General features: G+C 38.0%; 1 protein-coding gene across 21 annotated transcripts in view; it reads left to right on the top strand.

The window, feature by feature from the left end:
* The window catches only part of MYCBP2 (MYC binding protein 2, E3 ubiquitin protein ligase), a 268897-nt gene that overhangs the window by 150479 nt on the left and 97561 nt on the right, over positions 1–20857 (top strand). For all 21 annotated transcript variants that reach the window (XM_021065752.1, XM_021065749.1, XM_021065733.1 and 18 more), the window contains 8 exons: positions 48–97; positions 1926–2098; positions 3716–3860; positions 6455–6670; positions 12025–12080; positions 16468–16583; positions 19112–19209; positions 20159–20275. In XM_021065752.1, the coding sequence (XP_020921411.1) occupies positions 48–97; positions 1926–2098; positions 3716–3860; positions 6455–6670; positions 12025–12080; positions 16468–16583; positions 19112–19209; positions 20159–20275 (971 nt within the window). The remainder of the gene's footprint in view (positions 1–47; positions 98–1925; positions 2099–3715; positions 3861–6454; positions 6671–12024; positions 12081–16467; positions 16584–19111; positions 19210–20158; positions 20276–20857) is intronic.

The raw sequence follows: 20857 nt of genomic DNA, 5'->3' as shown, positions 1-20857 counted from the left end.
AGCTAAGTATTGATACATTTTAGTAACATTTTTAATTTACACAACAGGCAATGAATTAGAGGAAGATCTTGAAATTCTTGAAGAGGCTGCATTACAGGTATTGTCCTCAAGTTCGTAAGGATAAACTTTGTACGTTAATTTTAAGCAGAATTTTCGCTCAGATCAGCCTTAATTTCTCTTGAACATAGGACCCATGTTCATTAAGCATTTCATTCCAGTATTGGCAGTTTTAAAGATAAGTAACTCATAACTTCTCCCCTTGGAGGGAGGGACCCGTGCGAGCGCTCACCGTACTGCGTGGTGGGCATTAACTGGGAGTGAGACCAAGACTTGCTGGGGGAAGAAGAGCTGCCAAGTGTTGCAGGTGAAGGGGGAGGCTTTGCCCAACTGTGGACCTTTCAATTGACTCTTGAAAGAAGTTTTATTTACCAGTTGGAAAAAGAGGGGGAAAGGTGTTAGTCACAGTAATTTAAATAACATCTGTAGAGCACTTTATAGTTTACCATGCTTTTGACATGATCTTCCTGTTTCCTCAGCTAACACTTCGAGGTCACTGTGTTCTTTTATATCTTATAATAACAAGCTCAGAGAAGTTTTGTGACTTGTCTAAGAATTTAGCTAATTAGGAGATAAAGGGTAGTGTCCCAGGTTTTCTAATACCCACAGCTAGTAGTTGACATTTTATTTATTTTCTGAAATGAATTGATCACAACAGTAATAATAAAAACAAACATTTATTTGCTCTTAACTTGATCAATTACCATTCCAGACACTTCACATATTTTTAGCTCATTTAGTCCTCGCAACAACCCTATGAATTCAGAGGCTTCCCTCTACTTATAGATTAGGAAACTGAGGCACCGAGGACCTAAGTAACTGGCCCAGAATCAAACAGCGAGTAAAGAACTGGGTTAGAATTTGACCTCTGGCAGTTTGGTAACAAAGTCCGTGGTCTTGGTCACTATGCTCTAATCCCACGGAGCCACAGTGTCCTCAGTAATGTTAAGAAACACCTGTGTTTTAAAAACCCACCAGCTTTTTTTCTATTTTTTCTTTCAAAAAAGTTAAATCTCAGAGTTCCCCTTGTGGTGCAGTGGAAACGAACCCGACAAGTATCCATGAGGATGCGGGTTTGATCCCTGGCCTTACTCACTGGGACAGGGATTCAGTGTGTTTCTGTGAGCTGTGGTGTAGGTCACAGATGCAGCTCAGATTCCGTGTGGCTGTGGCTGTGGCTGGCAGCTGCAGCTCCGATTCAGCCCCTAGCCTGGGAACTTCCATATGCTGTGGGTATGGCTCAAAAAAGCAGAAAAAAAAGAAAAAAGTTTCTAGATTTCAGCACTTAAAGCAGCTCTTTCTGAAACATAAGGTTTACCTGTCATATAGGTGGGAACTAAAGTTTCAGTTTTATCTGCCTTTTTTTCTTAACTTTAATAAGGCTTATACAGGCTAATGCAGCATATGTGCAGCCACAATCAGGCTTCCATCCACTTTTTGCCCAAGTCAAGGTCTTGGTACCCACCTGCTCAAGAGAGCAGACACAACCCACCCATGACCCTGCTGATTATGTGGGCACAAAAAGAGGGATACCTCAGCAGCTGTCTCAGAAGGGAGCCCTGGCCCTGACAGATGGGACTGTGACACCCAGAGAGCTAGTGTGGGAGGAGGCGCACCACTGCATCTAGCATGCAGATCTGTGATGAGTCGCTTATGTTTGTGGGAGGAAGGAAACTGAAAGTACCTGAGTGATATTATGATCCCCCTCCTGTTAGTTTCCTACTTTATAGGCTAAAGAACCCCTGGGCCATGGAGAGAAAATGATTTCCGCATAAAGTCCTATCTAAAATTGTGTACAAGTGCAAAAGAAATCATGTCATTAAAGTTTTATATTTTAAAATGTATCAATGTTCTCTTTTCCCCAACAGGTGTGCAAAACCCATTCTGGTATTCTGGGAAAGGGTTTAGCTCTTTCTCATTCACCAACTATATTGGAGGCACTAGAAGGGAACCTACCACTTCAAATCCAAAGCAATGAACAATCCTTTCTGGATGATTTTATTGCTTGTGTTCCAGGATCAAGCGGTGGAAGGCTTGCGAGGTAATGAACTTTATGACTTTCTTTCCGGGCCTGCCTCAGTCTTCATTTCGGAAGAGAAATGAAAGGGGCATCATTAGGATATTAGAGTGCTGCCTAAAAGAATCTACTTTATGTGTTCTGGACTTGCTGAAATATAAAATGTTAGTTAATATTTCAGAATGTTTTTAAAATATATAATAATTATTCATTGACTTTTAAAGTTTTCTATGTGAACTTTTATTTTAAAAATATGTGGAACACATGGTAAAATTGATGGTATCTATACTGAATTCCTAAATTTATCACTACATTTTATTTTGATATGCAGTTTTTTCAGATCTGTAAATAATAGAAATTTAGAATTTGAACCAGATCATGTGATCTTATGAAATTCTCACTTATTTTGTTGCTATTTGCTTTTTTTAAAGATGAAAAAAACAAAGCTACTGGCTTATGTGATTTACTAGTAAATATAGAAATCTAACTTCATCCTGGCTTTAATTTTAACAGTACAGCGATTCCTCTTTAGTTTTTAAAAACCAAAGTGGGGAAGCATAGAAAATCTCTTCAGTCAGCCTCACTGCTGTCCTTGTGGACACTTTTATGTAATGCATGACAGAATTACTTATTACTCATCTCAGAGGACAACTTGAATGTAGGTCTTGGGGTGAAATCAGGCATGGATATCACAAAGTATGGGAAATTGTCAGGATTTACGTGGAAGGGAAGGTAATGACGGAAGATGCTTCAGAAATTGTATAAAGAGAAGACAGACAGTGCATCTTTAATCTGCCTACTCTGCAGCAATTAGAATGTCGCTTCTGTCCCTGCTTTAACAGGGATACTGCTCTTTCCCAGGTTTTCACGTTGACAAATTGAGGCAGACGTCCTTCAGTAAGAAAGAGTGTATTTGGGACTTCAAAGTATATGCTGTCTGAATCATTTTCTTGGTTTTTTTAAAATCAGCCATAGTTAAACTTACAAATTTCCTGATTTTAAAATTATTTGTTTTCTTTGTAATCATCAGAAATCTCATATGCTTCAGTATACTCGTTAATGAATTTGTCATTAACAGTTTCCAAGGGAGACACTTGTGGTCATTATTACTAAATCAGAAATGAAGTGAAGTAAGTCAGACAGAGAAAGACAAATATCATATGATATTACTTACACATGGAATCTAATAAAAATTATGCAAAATAACTTATTTATAAAATAGAAACAAACTCACAGATTTCAAAACCAATCTTATATTATCATAGGGAAACCATGGGGCGGGGGTGGGGAGGAATTAGGAGCATGGGAATAATGTACACACCACTGAATAAAATAGGTAATGAACAAGAACCTACTGTATAGCACAGGGAAATTTGCTCACTAGTTTGTAATAACCTATATGGGAAAAAGAATGAATATATGTGCTTAACTGATTCACTTCGTTGTACACCTGAAACTGACGCCATTGTTAAGTCAACTGTACTCCAATAAAATCTTTAAAAAAAAAAAAAAAGAAATGAAGATACCATTTCAGCATTATATTTGATATGTGTTATTCATTTGACTTAGGTTCATGTTAATCGTTGAAGAGGTTGATGAATTTTTGGGTTTTTGTGAACTTGTGTTTTTCATTACTGCTAGGTGGCTTCAGCCAGATTCCTATGCTGATCCTCAGAAAACATCTTTGATTCTGAATAAGGATGATATTCGTTGTGGTTGGCCTACCACCATCACTGTTCAAACAAAAGACCAGTATGGGGATGTGGTACATGTTCCCAATATGAAGGTAATTATATCAGAATTAGTAGACCTCTGTGCACTGACAACTAATAAAATTTTTTTTTCAGTGCTTAGAGTGTATTTGCAATACTCTCTTTATATATTTATAATGGAGGAAGCCAAAAAACTGTTTAAATGGCTTATTTATATGAATCAGTACTCAATTTTCCAAGTTACATATTTTTTGGTTTGGTTTGTTTTTTACACTTTGCTAGGTGCTATGGTGATTCAAAGGAAAAATAAGAAAGTATCCTTACAAAAAGTGCTGGGCACATGGAAGGAAGGTCATCAATACATAAGTGATTGAATAAATCAGTGAAAGAATACATTTTAAAATTTGGTATATATTTTTTAAAAGACTTGAATATATTTGGCATTTGATACCATCAAAACAGCATTTTTTTTTCTTTTTTCTTTTAAGGACTGCACCGGTGGCATAAGGAAATTCCCAGGCTAGGGGTCGAATTGGAGCTGCAGCTGCCAGCCTAGACCACAGTCACAATAAAGTCAGATCCGGTTCATGTCTGTGACCTAGACCACAGCTCACGGCAACGTCAGATCCTTAACCCACTGAGCAGGGCCAGGAATTGAACTTGCATCCTCACGGATATTAGTCGGGTTCTTTTCTGCTGAGCCACAATGGGAACTCCCTGAACAGCATTTAAAAATGTAATATTAATACTTATTAAATAAACTAGAAATACATAAATTTGCGTTGTAAAAGAATGAGGATTGGAAATAATGTGCTGTATTGAAGATACCTCTTTCTTGAGACATTAATTAATAATGACATTTTAGAGCATATTGTAATGTGTAAAATTAAGTCCTTTGTAATAGAATCTATTAAATATCTTATTTAAAATTTTTATTATATTTCTAAAAATGGTCAATATCAAACAGAAATTTCATAGAGGCAACCCCCCCAAAGTTGAATTTCAGAGTGATTTGATGGTTTGGAGCTGAAGAGTTATCTTTTTTACTCGCAAAGCAGCTAATTTTACCTCAAGATTACTTTTAGTAGAACTATTTCCACTACTCAGTACATTATTTGATTTATACCATGAAGAAGCACAGTCCCAAAGGCAGTGTATATGAGTTGAAGAATTTTACCATATGTCTTTAAACTTCTATATTTTAAATATGATGTGGGTTTTCAATATTTCCAAGACATTATATCATTCCAAATACTGATCTTTCATAACCTCAACTAAAGATCATGGTTGTTTAATGGAACATTTTTGCCAGCTGCACTTTATGTAGACGATGAGTGTCTCAAACTGCCATCTCCCTAGGATGGCATTAATAAGGACACTAACCAGTAAAGACATTCCACATTTCTGGGATGTCTCAATTACTTCAGTAATATTGCGACTTTCATTTACACTGCCCTTTCTATTTCTGTAAAGATCCTGTTGTTGAATTATATATTTTTGCCAACCCTAGAAGTAGTGTCTGAAAAGAACAAGAAACTTTGGCTGAACCTCAGAATGATGATGCCTGATAAAAAGCTAAAGTCGTATTTAAATTGTTCGTAATTTTATGGTTGCCTAGGGATCAAGTGGTTTTTTTGCCAGTGCATAAATAAACAACTAACAATAAAATGTTTTGTTATAATTCCTAGAAAGTATTTCTGAATATTGTTTGTGAGACGACTTGTACTTTCAGTGTTTTAACAAGCCGCAGGAAATCTGTTCTTTGCATCTCTATAGTAAAGTAGATAGAAGATATCCCTGTTTTATTATTAAGAAACTGAGTTGGAAAGTTTAATTGGATGCTTAGGTCAGTAGCTCCTGTTGGTGACAGAGCTGTCTAATAGTACTCTTTCTACAAAGTAAATAAACACCTTTTTTGTTTTATTATTTGTTAGTATCTAAGGCTGTCCCAGTGAAGTACTTTTTTTCCTGCCAAACAGTACAGCTAAAATTGAGATTAGTGCTTTAAAATAGGTGGAGATTGCTGGAAAGTTTTTTGGGTTTTTTTGTCTTTTTGCCTTTTCTAGGGCCGGTTCCCAGGCAAGGGGTCTAATCGGAGCTGTAGCTGCCTGCCTATGCCAGAGCCACAGCAACGTGGGATCCGAGCCGCGTCTGCTACCTACACCACAGCTCACAGCAACGCCAGATCCTTAACCCACTGAGCAAGGCCAGGGATTGAACCCACAACCTCGTGGTTCCTAGTCAGATTCGTTAACCACTGCGCCACGATGGAAACTCCCTGGAAAGTTTTATACTGGAATTATTCGATTAATTAATGAAATTATTTTAATTTAATGTTAGTCCCTGAAAGAATTCAGTGTAGATTCATTTTACTGTCTTTTCCTGTTCTTCCTTGATGGTGACATGTGTTTTTATGTTCTGACATCTATAACTATTTATTCCAGAAAAAAAGTCCTTTCTTTTATACTGTGTTCAGGATCCCTGTTGAGATAGAACCATCTTGATCATTCTGGCACTATTAACTAATCTTTGAATGAAATGCTCAAGAGGGATGAGTGGTAACATAAAACTTACACGATTCTGAGTTCGTAATCGTGAATTGCTTCTTTCAGTGTATCACAGACAATTATATAGTAATGGCATTGTATTGTTATAATATTATGGTTAGGTGGAAGTGAAAGCAGTTCCTGTTTCTCAGAAAAAAACATCTTTACAACAAGAGCAAGTAAAGAAGCCTCAGAGGATTCCTGGCAGTCCCGCAGTAACAGCTGCATCTTCAAATGCTGACATGACTTTTGGCGGGCTCGAGTCACCAAAACTGGATGTTTCTTATGAGCCAATGATAGTGAAGGAAGCGCGATATATTGCCATAACAATGATGAAGGTAATTGATTTTACTTATCAGAAAATTTTTATTTTTCACCATTCATTCATTTAACATTTTAGTGATTCAAACTCAGACATAAGAAGATCACAGCTCTAGAGAGCTGTTGATAAATGTAAAAGTTGAGACATATTTTTTAGGGTGATGTTATTTTTCCTACAAAGAGGATTTTCATTTGGTTTTGGCAGGAGTCTAGATGTAATTTCCAGTTGCAGATAAGTTAATCTGTTCAGAGATTGAGATGTTAGAAACTGGATTCCAATTCTGCAGAAGTCCTTCTCTATTTCCACTTTACCATGACTCCTAAGACATAGTCCTTCAGGGATGCAGAATTTACCTAGACCCTCTTCAGTTTGTGGTTCTTCCAAATTCGAAACTCATCTCTTTGGCTTTCGTACTTTTGTAGGCTTTTAGTTCCTTGATGCTTTTCGACAGATTTTGAAAAATACTTTCTTCAGCTTTTGTAGTTATCTTTAGAGGCAGGGTCAGTCTAAATTATCAAGATGATCATTATTTGAAGCCGCAGTTAGCAATTTTACTATTTCCAGAGAGCAGTGGTGAGCCATTGAAGGCACGATTAGATTTGTGCATTGTAAAGATGATGGTGGAATGTGGAGAAGGTAATGATGCCAACGATCAAGAGGCATGGTTTGGTTTAAGTCTCTTCAGGAGAATATTGGCTTAACCCGGTGTGAGGGATGCTGATCTCTTGGACTAGTGAGTAGTCAGAGTAGATTCAAGAGATATTTGGAGGAAATAAGAGTTGATAGCTAATGAGGATGGGGTAAAAAGAAAGGTAGGAAATAAAAAATAACGTTCATATCTTGAACTTGAATAGTGAGATTGATAATGCTGGAGAAGGGGCAGGTTTTGGTTGAGGAAGATAATGATTCAGCTTTGGATGTGCAAGTTTTAGCTACCTCTGAAATATCCATGTGAAGATCTGTAAAAAGGAGTTGGATATATAGGAATGAAGTGATCACAGTCTTACCTCAAGAAAAGGATTTGAGAATCATCAGCATTTGGATTATTCATGAAGTTAGGGAAGTAGATACCTGTCTAATGTGGCGAGTGGAGGAAGAAGTTCTAGAACAGGATCTTGAGAAGCACCAATATCAGTGATTCTCCAGCCATTGTGTCAGAGTCACCTGGAGCACTTTCTTAGAAAGGAGATGTTTCCTGACATCAAAAGATTTAGATTGGGTAGGTCTGAAGAGAAGTTCAAGAATTGGCATATAAAAGAGACAAGCAGAATTACTCAGATTCCAAGCCTACACTTTGAGAAACATTGATTTACAAGAGAAAGAAAGGCAAAAAAGAAAGAAAGAAAGAAAGGAAAAGGAAAAAACAGCAGCAGCATTGGCAAAAATACTGGCCAAAGACATAACCCAGGACACTGGCTCTTGCTTTTGCCACTTTTCCCACCATGTTGCCTATGATAACTCATTTAAACCTTGTAACAACTCTGTAAATTGCTGTTTTATTCCCATTTTAGGTATGTGGAAACTGAAGCACAGAGAAGTTAATAACTTCTCCCAGGGCACACAAATGTCAGGGAATCTGATTCCAGATTTGATTCTCCTGTTGCTTATCTCATCTACCTTATGGCATGTGTTGAAAGTCACAGGAAACAATTTAAGAAGGGTTAACAGTGCATGCTGCAGAAGTCATGTTTTGAGAAGGATGTAACTTGCATTTGGAGTGGATAAGCAATGAGAATCCTGCTTTATAGCACAGAAAACTATATCTAGTCACTTGTGATGGAACACAATGAAAGAAAATGTGAGAAAAAAAACGTGTGTGTGTGTGTGTGTGTATGCATGGCTGGGTCACTTTGCTGTACAGTAGAAATTGACGGAACACCATAAACCAGCTCTAATAGAAAAAATAAAAAATCGTTAAAAAATGAAAAGGGTCTAACAACAACAAATTCACCAGTAATCTTAGCAGGAGCAACTACAAAGGGATAGAAGGTTGATTAATTTGTAGATGAAGAAGTGGAAATTGGAATTCCCATCGTGGCACAGTGGTTAATGAATCTGACTAAGAACCATGAGGTTGCAGGTTAGATCCCTGGCCTTGCTCAATGGGTTAAGGATCCGGCGTTGCTGTGACTCTGGCGTAGGTAGGCTGGCGGCTACAGCTCTGATTAGACCCCTAGCCTGGGAACCTCCATATGCCACAGGAGCAGCCCTAGAAAAGGCAAAAAGACAAAAAAAAAAAAAAAAAAAAAAAAAAGAAAAGAAACACAAAAAGGAGTATAATAAGTTTTCCAAGATGTTTTGTTATAAAAAGAAACAGAGGAAGTGGAATTGAGTGTTTAGAGTCTGAGACTGAATATAGAAAGACATGCTTTAATTAAATACTGATGAGAAGACAGTGGAGAAGACAGGAACAATGAAAATACTTAGAGAGAGGAAAGCCCTGTCTGTAGCTCAGGTAGAGGAATTGGCTTTTAAGTAGGAGTGTTGCCTCTTTGATGCCACCAGGAGAGGAAAAGAAAATAATTAATGCAGTCTAATACATCTGTAGTTGTGCAGCCAGAGTAATTATTTATGATAGTAATTAATATGTTTTATATTAGAGATGGATTGATGAATCTTAAGGTCAAGGTTTTGAAACAAAATGAAAAAATGAAATAATCATTGTAGCGAGTGAAGAGAAACTGATCAGAAAAGGTTTCTCAGACATCCTTAGACATTCAGTTGAAATCGAAGGTCGTGTACTAACTGTGCAACGTGAGTCAAATGAAGACGAATAAGATTTGAATTGATTCAGCATGGATGTTGTGCCAGACAGTTCAACAAAAGAGCAGTGACTGAGAAGGAAGTTGAGCATATAGTGGTTAAAAAAAGGACAATGAAGCCTAACTGGTTTGGAAAGGAAAATAAAAGTGGATATAGAGAGAGAAATTTGAGGAGGTGAGGAGGGCTAGCAATCTAAGAATAGGTAAGGTAGGAGTTACAGAGGCAGAAAACTGAGCAGATGATAAAATCAAAACATTTTATTTTGATTTCAGAGATTGAACAATTCTGAGTAATATCACAGGTCTGTGACTTTGGGTGTGAGTGGCTGAAACAAAGTTGAGGTTAAGATTATTGAGGAGTTTCCGTCATGGCTCAGTGGCTATCGAATCCGACTAGGAACCATGAGGTTGCGGGCTCGATCCCTCGTGTCACTCAGTGGGTTAAGGATCCGGCGTTGCTGTGAGCTGTGGTGTAGGTTGCAGACGTGGCTTGGATCCCGCGTTGCTGTGGCTCTGGCGTAGGCCGGTGGCTACAGCTCCAGTTGGACCCCTAGCCTGGGAACCTCTGTATGCCGTGGATGTACCCTAGAAAAGACAAGGGAAAAAAAAAAAGATTACTGAGGTTGAAGAAATCAAAGAACTACAAAGCTAGACTTCTGGATGAGTTGTTCACTGACTATTAAACAATTTGAAGCTAAACATTCTCATTTGTTTCCTTTTTTTTAGGGATTTAGCGTCTGGTCTCCTTGCCTACATAATCATTCTTTTAGTTTCCTATGAAATTTGCTTCAGTTTGTATAATTTCTTTTGCAAATTTAGTTACCACAACTGAATTCGGTATTTCTGGAATGTTCTGAGTGGCCCAGGTTAGAGCGGTTACAAAATACCGTTCCCACAACTGTCTCTTTGAGATATTAATTCATTTTCCGGGAAAGGAGATTTCTTACATCAGCCATTCACATGTGCCACCCAGCAGTGAGCCAGAATTGGTGGAGGGTGAAAATCGAGATATGATTTATTCCTTAATTGTTAAGTATAATAATATGTGTTTGAGGGAAATTGGTGGAGTGGAAAACCCATTGTACTGTAAACCTGAGTTTTCCTCCTATTTAACGCCTTTGTAATCTTGCTGGACTTACCCTTAAATTGTATTCTTCTCATTTGTAACTATTTAGTAGATGGTGGTAGTTTGTTTATAAATTACTTTCATGAAATTAGAAAGAGTAGGGTGAAGGAAGGGGCTCATGAGTGGTGTGGGTGTGCTTCTCTTCGTCCTCAGTGTAGTAGAGGTTAGAAGTGAAGGAGCAGTTGGAGAACTTCACCTGGACCTTGAAAGATTAATTTGGTAACGCTGTAGAGGTATAAAGTATTGGAAATAATGTGACAAGTTTGCGTGTACTTACAGTCCATTTTCGTCTTTACACTTTACCATAGTTTTTTCAGATCTTTCTGTAATTTCTATTAAACAGTTGGTTAAGAGTACAGTTGCTGCCCTCTGTAAACTGTTCTATAACATAGACCCCTTTCTTCCGCTTCGCTAGAGGTAACTAGTCCTAAATGTAATGCTTCGTGTTCCCAGATACATATTTTATACTTTACTGATTACAAATGTATCTGTAAGAAATATAGTATGTAGATTTTTTTATGTTTTTTGGAAGTTTACGAAAATGGTGTCATACACACCTGTCATTTTGCCAGTATTTGCCCAACCTTGTTTTAAGGTTTAGCTGTGTAGCTGTAGTTTATTCATTTTAACAGCTTTGATGTATTCCAGTGTATTCCTGTTACATAAGTTGTTCATTCTCCTACTCTGGGGCATATAGATTGTTCCTAGTTTTTTTCACTACTGTAAACCGTACTGAAATAAACATCCTTGTATATGTCTGTCCCCTTTTGTCCTTGAGCACCAGTTTCTCTAAGATACATAACTAGAAGTGGGGTTGCTGACTCGTAGGGCATATCTGTCTTCAGCTATGTTAAATGTTGCCAAAACTCATGTTCCCATCAGCAGTGTATCACAATGCTAAATACCTTATGTTCTCATCTACATTCAGTTCTTACAAACATAATTTGATGACTGTGAAATGATTATATTGCTGTTTTAATTTGCATTTCCTTAATGGTTGAAGAATTTCTCACATGTTTTTTGGCCTTTCATATTTCTCTCTTCAGTGACTTGTCTTTACTCTCTCTTGTGTTATTTTTCTCTTTCGTATTGATTTATTCTTTATTTATTGTGGGTTCATATCCTTTTTTGGTTATATGAATTATAAATCCCCTTCTCCCAGTTAAAGGCTTATCTCTGCCCCTTCTTTATAGTCTTTGTTTTGGAGCCATTTAAAATTTTAATGCACTCTAAAGATACTATCTTTTTTTTTCTTCTGAATTTTGTTGGTGTTTTATTGTTACGTCTGGGTCTTTAACACACCTAGAACTTATTTCTGTAAATTTATTTTGAATTTACTTTTGTGATGTAGGTAATTGGGTTTTTTATTTTTCTCCTATATGGATAACCAGTTGTCTCAGCACCATTTATTGAATGTCTGTCACTGTGTTAGTTAAGAATGTTTCTAATGATTTTGTGATCCTTTTGGTTTCTTTCTTAAAGGTGTATGAAAATTACTCATTTGAAGAACTGCGTTTTGCATCACCAACTCCTAAGAGGTAAGGATCACTTTCTCAAAGCATAGCCAGAATACATGTTACAACTAAAATCACCCTGTATGCCAACTTTATTTTCTGTAAGTAAGTACTTTAGAGCATTTTAAAATTTCCAGTGGAGATTTACCACAGGTTTTGTAATGTGTAGATTTGCAGGTAAGATAGGTAGAATGTATTTGTATTGAACTGTAATACTGCCAGTATGTTATACTAAGGAGTACAGAAAGAGTAGTATCTAAAAGAATATTACTTGGCTTATTGTTAGTAAATTGGTTAATATGGGGTTTGTGGTTTTTTTTTTTTTTCCTATTTTTGTTTTCCCTTTCTTTTCTCTAATGAGTGGCAGACTGATTTCAATCTGCGCTTGTATTTTTGGTTATGAGGACTTTATTTTTAAGCCTCTAAGTAATTCTGTTAACTCCAGATTGAAGCAGATTTTTGGATTTACTATTTTACTTGCTTGTTAGGAGAAAGTACTTATGCTTGGAAAAAATTATTAGATGGATTGTACTTTAGAGAGGCCAACTCCACAGAATTTATAAAAAGTTCCAAAGTGAATCTGAAATAGTGTAACTACTTAGTATACTTCATTGTATTGCATATCACATGACTTGCTAGAAATTAGCAGGTTCCTATGGTCTTATTCTGACCTGTATGCAAGGTAGAGCTTTAGCACACAGTCTAGAAAGTTTTCTGTCAAAATAGCCAGGTTTTCAGAATATATCTTTGTCTAGGAATAGGAGAGTAGCATTTGGTCTCTGGCTTAAATTTAGTTTCAAAATCTCCGCACAGTGGAAGCATGTGATTTTTGTAATATAAATGCGGACTGTATAGGTTTACAGTATGTTAAATAAGAATGAATTGGTCATTTGGATTGTAATAGCTTTCATGTAAATAGATTTTCATGCATTGGGCATTTTAAACCTAATATTAAAGGTCTCTTGTCAGAGTAAATGCATTTATTCATTCAGCACATACTCTTAGGCATCTGCTCTCTGGAAGGCACTGGTGCAGGCTCTGGGATACTTGTGTGAACAAGCTAGACCAGGTGCTGGTTCTCATGACATTTACATTCCTGTGGAGAAACAGGCTATAAATAAGTAAACTAAACGGTACATGATAAATAAGGTCGTTTGCCAGAGAGTGATGGGGACGGGACAAGCCACCAAAGTATTGGATGACCAGGAAAGGCTGTTTGAAGAGGTAATATCTGAGTGAAGAGCTGGATGGTAGTTGGTTGTATAAAGATTTGGGGGAAATTCATTTTAGGCAGAGAGAATCTGGGGTAGAAGAGATGTCTTTGAAGTACAGAAAGAGATGTGGGACTGGAGAATAGTGAGCAGGAAAGAAAACAGTTGAAGATTAGATCGGAGGTCCAGATGATGGCCTTCTATAGGGACTGGAGAGCTGTGTTAAGAAGTTCAGATTTTCTTGTAAGCAAATTTACTTGGAGGACTTTAAGCAGGAGGGGGATATAATCTGATTTATAGTTTAAAAAGATCATTCCAGCTACTCTCTGGAGAGTAAATTTCAGAGGAGCGAGAGTGGAAACAGAGAAATGAGGTAGAGGCTCTGAGGTGACCTGGACTGGGGTTGAAGGGCCTTAGCAGTGGAACGAAGAGGGGTGGATGGACAGGGGCTACTCTTAGAAGTGAAGCCAACAGCCTGCCGCTGGAATGGAAATAGGGAGCGGGGAAAGAGAAGATCCAAGAATGAGTATAGGTTTCTTCAGCTTCAAGCGTCAGTATAGATTATCTAGCAGTGTAGGGCTTGGCCAGCATTGGCCTGCAGACCCAGTCAGGCCTGTTCTGCAAATAAAGTTCTATTAGAACACAGCCTTGCTCATGAGCTTCTCTATCATTAGAGTTAACTAGTTATGACAGACTGGCACAGTGGACTAAAATATCATTACAGGAAATGTTACTGACCCCTGGTGTCATGGTTTTTATGAGGATCAGAAAGTCTCAGAAATGAACAGGCATGTTTTCATTTGCCTTTTCTTTTTTTCTTTCTTTTCTATTTTTTTCCCCTATTTTTTTAGTGTTTTTTTCCCCACTGTACAAAGTGGGGACCCAGTTACACATACATATATACATAATTTTTTCTCCCATTGTTGTGCTGTGGTGTAAGTATCTAGACATAGTTCTCAGTGCTGCACAGCAGGATCTCATTGTAAATCCATTCCAAGAGCAATAGTTTGCATCTGTTAACCCCAAGTTCCCAATCCCTCCCACTCCCTCCCCTCCCCCCGGGCAAACACAAGTCTATTCTCCAAGTTCATGATTTTCTTTTCTGTGGAAAGGTTCATTTGTGCTGTATATTAGATACCAGATATGAGTGATAACAAAAAGACAACTTACAGAATGGGAGAAAATAGTTTCAAATGATGCAACTGCAAGGGCTTAATCTCTAGAATATACAAGTAACTTATCCAACTCAACAGCAAAAAAGCCAACAACCCAATGGAAAAAGGGGCAAAAGACCTGAACAGGCATTTCTCCAAGGAAGATATACAGGTGGCCAACAAGCACATGAAAAAATGCTCAACATCCCTGATTATTAGAGAAATGCAAATCAAAACTACCATGAGATACCACCTCACACCAGTCAGAGTGGCCGTCTTTAATAAGTCAACAAATAACAAATGTTAGAGAGGTTGTGGAGAAAAGGGAATCCTCCTGCACTGTTGGTGGGAATGTAAGCTGGTACAGCCACTATGGAGAACAGTATGGAGGTACCTTAGAAATCTATGCATAGAACTACCATATAGTCCAGCAATCCCACTCCTGGACATATATCCAGACAAAACTTTCCTTGAAAAAGACACATGCATGTTCATTGCAGCTCTATTCACAATAGCCAAGACATGGAAACAACCCAAATGTCCATTGACAGATGATTGGATTAGGAAGATGTGTATGTATACACAGTGGAATACTACTCAGCCATAAAAAAGAACGACATAATGCAATTTGCAGCAACATGGATGGAAATACCGAGTGAAATAAGTCAGAAGGAGAAAGACAAATACCATATGTTTTATTTTGTTTTGTTTTGTTTTAGGGTCACACTCGCAGCATATGGAGGTTCCCAGGCTAGGGGTCGCATTGGAGCTACAGCTGCCAGCCTACACTACAGCCACAGCAATGCTAGATGTGAGCCATATCGGCCACCTACACTTCAGCTCATGGCAGCGCCAGATCCTTAACCCACTGAGTTGGGAGAACCCTTGTCCTAACAGATACTACTTGGGTTTTTTACCACTGAGCCACAGTGGGAACTCCTGTTCTATTTCTGCTATTGTTGCATGCTGGGGCGAAGGAAAAATAGTTATTCTTCTCGAAGTTGGGGAGATTTCCAGGACAGTTGGAAATAGTAGCTTGAAATTCAGTGAGAAATAAATTTTTGAGTCATCATTATAGAGATAGTATTTAAAATTGAGGAATAGATGAATGATCAACTAGAGAGATAATACAGAAAGGAAAAAGAAGACCTAGACCCAAATCTTGGGGCCTTCCATAAGTTAAAGGGTGGTCAGAAAAGGGAGAGTCAACAAAACACTGAGAAAGAAAAAAAATAGGAAAAATGTTGCAGAAGCAGAAAGAAGGTTTTTTAAGAAAGAGTGGTTGTCAGTTATTAACTGCTACTGAGAGATTGCTTGAAGACAAAGGAACAGCTGTTGAATTTGGGGATGGGGTGATGACATAGGCAATTTCAGTGACATATTGGGAGCAAAAGCCTAGTTAGGGTAAGCTTTAGAAGAGAATTTAAAATGAGGAAATGGAGAGTTATTGTAGACAACCCTTTAGATAAGTTTTGCTATAGGTGGAAAAAGAGATACGAGATCTATTAGAAAAGGCTGTACTACTGACGGGCGATGTTTAAGATGGGAGAGTCTGAGGTTCGTTTGTATAGAAATAAAGTAGAAATTGAAATGATCCACTGAAGTGGGAGAAGTAGACAATGAATGAGAGAGCAGAGTGATTGCAGCACACAAGTGCGGAGGGAATGAGAGGCACAGCCCAAGTGGAGGGGCTGGCTTTGGGCATGACCCAGGACACTCCTTCCTGGTAACAGGAGGCCGAGGAAATCGGGTCCACTAATCTGGTCTCAGCTTTAAGGCAGTATCTGATTGCTTCTGTCTTTTACTGGAGAAGGCGATGAGGTCATGATCAGCTGAGAGTCAGGAAGAGGATGCTGGAGATTTGAGGTGAGGAAGAAAAAGTGCAATTCAGTATGGAGAGAAGGAAAACAGGCTCTAACAGGGCAGTCGGTTTGCCATTCATTGTGGTAATACAACTGGCAATTTAATGTTGGCTGTGATACATCTTGATGGTGTCAACAGCTTAACTGAAAGCAATGTTCCAGTATTCATCTTTTTTACTTTCAGACCCAGTGAGAATATGCTGATTCGTGTCAATAACGATGGCACTTACTGTGCAAATTGGACTCCAGGAGCCATTGGACTGTACACTATTCATGTTACCATCGACGGCATTGAAATAGGTATTTTTTTTAAGTTATGAGTTACTTAGTGCAAAGAACTAGAATCAAAATCCTCTTTCTGTTCTAGCTTGCCCTTTAACATGTATCACAGGCATGGATAGGTTTTATAACTTTAAGGGGGCTTCATTTCCTCCTTTATAATGAGAACTTAATTTGTGCATTCATAAGACCTTAATATACTCTAATGATTCGTGTGTTTTTGTGACCCTCATGACTCCTTCCCTGCACCCCCTAACATGGCTGGTCGGGGGATCTCCTCTGATTGGCCCTGTAACCATATACAAGCCTCGTCTCCCCATCCTGGTACATCTGTCTTCCTAACTGGCTATGAGCAGAGATATCTCTTTCAGCTTTGGATCTCCCAGTCTGGTTCAGTGCCTGGCGCATGGTGGCTGCCCAATAAATAGTTGTTGCAAAAATGAATTTCCTTTACCTATACCACTAACCTTGAAAAACATACTGCATTTCCTTTGGACATTAATCTTTATTTTTAAACTATGCATATTATAGGACAACAGTAGAACAAGAAAGCTCTAGCAAGTGTTCATCAATATGAATTCCTTACAACACTCTTTCCTAATTCTCCTCAAGTGGAAGGATTCCTATGATCAGGTAGATTTAGAAAACCCAGTATATTGTAATCTCATCTTAGACATTCATACAATTCACGTTAACATACTAGGAATTCTAAGAAGTTCCAAAATTAGGAATCCTTTCTAAATTTGTTTTATCCTTATCATGAGACCCTTACTTGTAGGGAAGAGAGAGCAGGGGAGAGCTCTAAGTAATACTGATTGGGAGTTCCCACTGGAAGTTAAGAACCTGACATAGTATACCTGAGGATGCGGGTTCAATCCCTGGCCTTGCTCAGGGGTTAAAGATCCAGCAATGCCATAAGCTGCAGCATAGGTCACAGATACAGCTCAGATCTGGTGTTACTGTGGCTGTGGTGTAGGCCAGCAGCTGCAGCTCCAATTTGATCCCTAGCCCAGGAATTCCATATGCTGCAGGTATGGCCCTAAAAAAATTTAAAAAGTAACACTAACACTCCACTGAAATACCGCTTGGGAAACTTTAAATATTTTGTTTTTACAGTGGAGATAAAGAGGTACTTTACACTGACATAACGGTACAGAATATACATTAAATGTAACCGTAGAATCAGATATGTCAGATTCATCTTTGCCGTCTAGAGACCCTTAGCTTCAGCCTTTGCTGCACTCTCTCTTATTTCAGCATATCCATAAAGTTTTAATTTAACATGCTTTTCTTGGTTCTGAACAAAACATTGTTCTAGGTAAGACAGTTCCTGTCAAGTGTTAACAACTTACTGATGATTGGAAGATAAAATAGGTGAACAAAATCACATGACTTAGAATGTAAGAGGTACAAATTGCAGGAATTCAGAAGTGGAGAAAGTCAAAAATGGTTTGATCTTTGCTAATAGGGAGTGTAGGAAACTGATACAAAGTACATAAGAAAAACCCACTCATCTTTGTTTTCCAGAATGACATTGAAGAAAAAGATTTATAGTTTCTTAGAATCATTCATTTTCCTCTCTGCTTCCTTAACTCAGCTTTCTCCAAAGGTGACAGAACTGTTAGTAAGCTAGGACCTGCTTGACTGCAGATAAAGACAGATAATAATTTAGTAGAATAAGGATGATAATAGTAGCTAATGTTTATTGAGCCCTCAGTATCCAAAATTGTTTTATGCACACCTTACATATTTTATATTTAAAAAAAAAATCATTTCATTCTCATGGCAGCTCTGTGAGATATGTGCTATTCTCATTCCCATTTTGTAGATTAAAAAAAATGGGGCACAGAGAGTCAAACAACTAGTGACAAATGTGAGAACATCCAGGACAGTCTAACCATGCTGTGCTGCCTGTTACTCAGCAGCTGACTGGTATAGATGAGTAGTGCTCTGATCTGATTTGTCAGATAAGGTTTAATCACACGAGAGTTTCTTTATTATTTTGAATTTTTTCAGTATCATTTCATATATTCCATAGCCCCGCCTCTTTTCCTTGAACCCCTGAGACACTTGTTTAGAATCTCAGGGTCATTTTTCAAATATTTCTCTCTTTTTTTTTGTCTTTTTTTTTTTTTTTTTTGCCTTTTCTAGGGCTGCTCCCGCAGCATATGGAGGTTCCCAGGCTAGGAGTCTCATCGGAGCTGTAGCCGCCAGCCTACACCACAGCCACAGCAACACGAGACCCGAGCCACGTCTGCAACCTACACCACAGCTCACGGCAATGCCAGATCCTTAACCCACTGAGCAAGGCCAGGGATCGAACCCGCAACCTCATGGTTCCTAGTCGGATTCGTTAACCACTGCGCCACGACGGTAACTCCTAAAATATTTCTCTTTTTTGATTATTGTGTATCAATAGCCTTAAAAGGGCAGAATTCAGATGTTTGTTTCAATTGTTTAAAATAGTCTGTGAATGTATATAAAATTAGGTTTAGGGTGCTCCCTCCCTTGTATTTTCGAATGCTGCAGTTCCTTTCCTTTTCTTACAGATGCTGGCCTAGAAGTAAAAGTAAAAGACCCACCAAAAGGAATGATACCACCAGGAACTCAGCTGGTCAAACCAAAGACTGAGCCTCAACCAAATAAGGTTAGGGTAGAATGAAACCAGAACATGTATCAGTCAGAGATTTATTAATTTTTTTCATTGATGCTACAGGATAGCTATCTAATATTTTATTTTATTTCAGTGTTTGAAATCTAAATATTCCCAAATAAGTTTAAAGAATAGCTCAATGGTAGTTCTAATCATTTCTCAATTGTAGAACTTCATACTTTTCGGTTTCTTTTTATAATGCTATAGTAATTTATAGGCCTTATGTACTTTCTGTTATTGAAAGTTTACAGTTAACAAAAAGTCTACTGAAGTAAAGTGTATAAAGTTTACAAGGTTAAAGTATCCTATGCTGTTAAAAGAAAAATTCATTTCCTAGCATCTAAAGAGTAAGGACTATAGGAATTCTAGTAAATTACTTATTAAGAAGGAAACATGGGTAATAGCATTTATATCATACATACCTTCCTAAAAGGAAAAAAAATGGCTCTCTTCTCCTTTTTATCATGTCTTCAAAGTTTAGAAAAGAAATTATACATATATTAATAATATTGTAATTTTTTCAACAATTTACCTTTTTTTTTTTTTCCTTTTTACAGCTGCACCTGCAGCATATGGAAGTTCCTGGACTTGGGGTCGAATTGGAGCTGCAGCTGGAGCCTACACCACAGCCACAGCAGTGCCAGATCTGAGCTGCATCTTGAGGCAACACCAGATCCTTAACTCACTGAGAAAGGCCAGGGATTGAACCTGCATCCTCGTGGATACTAGTCAGGTTCTTAACCCACTGAGCCTCAATGGGAACTCCAATAATTTACATTTTTATACTTAGAAGCATTCTGTTGTCCACTGTTAATAGAATGGGGAAGTCAGCTCCAAGTAATTTTGGAAACTTTCAAACCTATTTAATCTTCTCTCGTACCACTTCTAAGTTCTCTGTTCCATGGTTTTTCCTGTCTCACCTCTCTGTCTTTGCCTTTCTCAGGTTCGAAAGTTTGTGGCCAAGGACAGTGCAGGGCTGCGTATCCGTAGCCACCCTTCCCTTCAGAGTGAGCAGATAGGCATAGTGAAGGTCAACGGAACTGTCACTTTTATTGACGAGGTAATTCGGAAAGAAACCGTTGGGATAAATGTTGGACAAAGTTTTTGCATTGTTTGTACAATATAATCTTTTGTTGTTGTTAGAGTTATGTTTTAAGCAGTTTGGGTAGTGTTTGGAAAGTTTGTTTTGTGGAATTTAAAAATTCTGTTCAGGAGTTCCCATTGTGGCACAGCAGAAACAAATCCAACTAGGAACCATAAGGTTGCTGGTTCGTTCCCTGCCCTCGCTCAGTGGATTAAGGATCCGATATTGCCGTGAGCTGCGGCGTCGGTCGCAGATGTGGCTCGGATCTGGCATTGTTGTGGCTGTGTCATAGGCCTGCAGCTACAGCTCCAATTAAACCCCTAGCCTGAGAACCTGCATCTGCCGCAGGTGTGGCCCTATGAAGCAAAAAAAAAAAAAAAACTTGTTCATTGAGTCTCAAAACATTTCATTTTTTTTTAAGTCAAAGTAACTAAAATTAGACTTTTAGCATAAAAGGAATTCAGTTAACATAGTAGTCAGAACCTGTACATGTACTCACTGAAAATAAGTACAGGTATATGTATATATATATATATAATCATTTTTATTATAGCTGGT

The sequence above is a fragment of the Sus scrofa genome, chromosome 11 (assembly GCF_000003025.6).
Source record: "Sus scrofa isolate TJ Tabasco breed Duroc chromosome 11, Sscrofa11.1, whole genome shotgun sequence".
Taxonomy (NCBI): domain Eukaryota; kingdom Metazoa; phylum Chordata; class Mammalia; order Artiodactyla; family Suidae; genus Sus; species Sus scrofa.
Note: the sequence above shows the minus strand (reverse complement) of the source record. Positions and strands in the feature narration are given on the sequence as shown.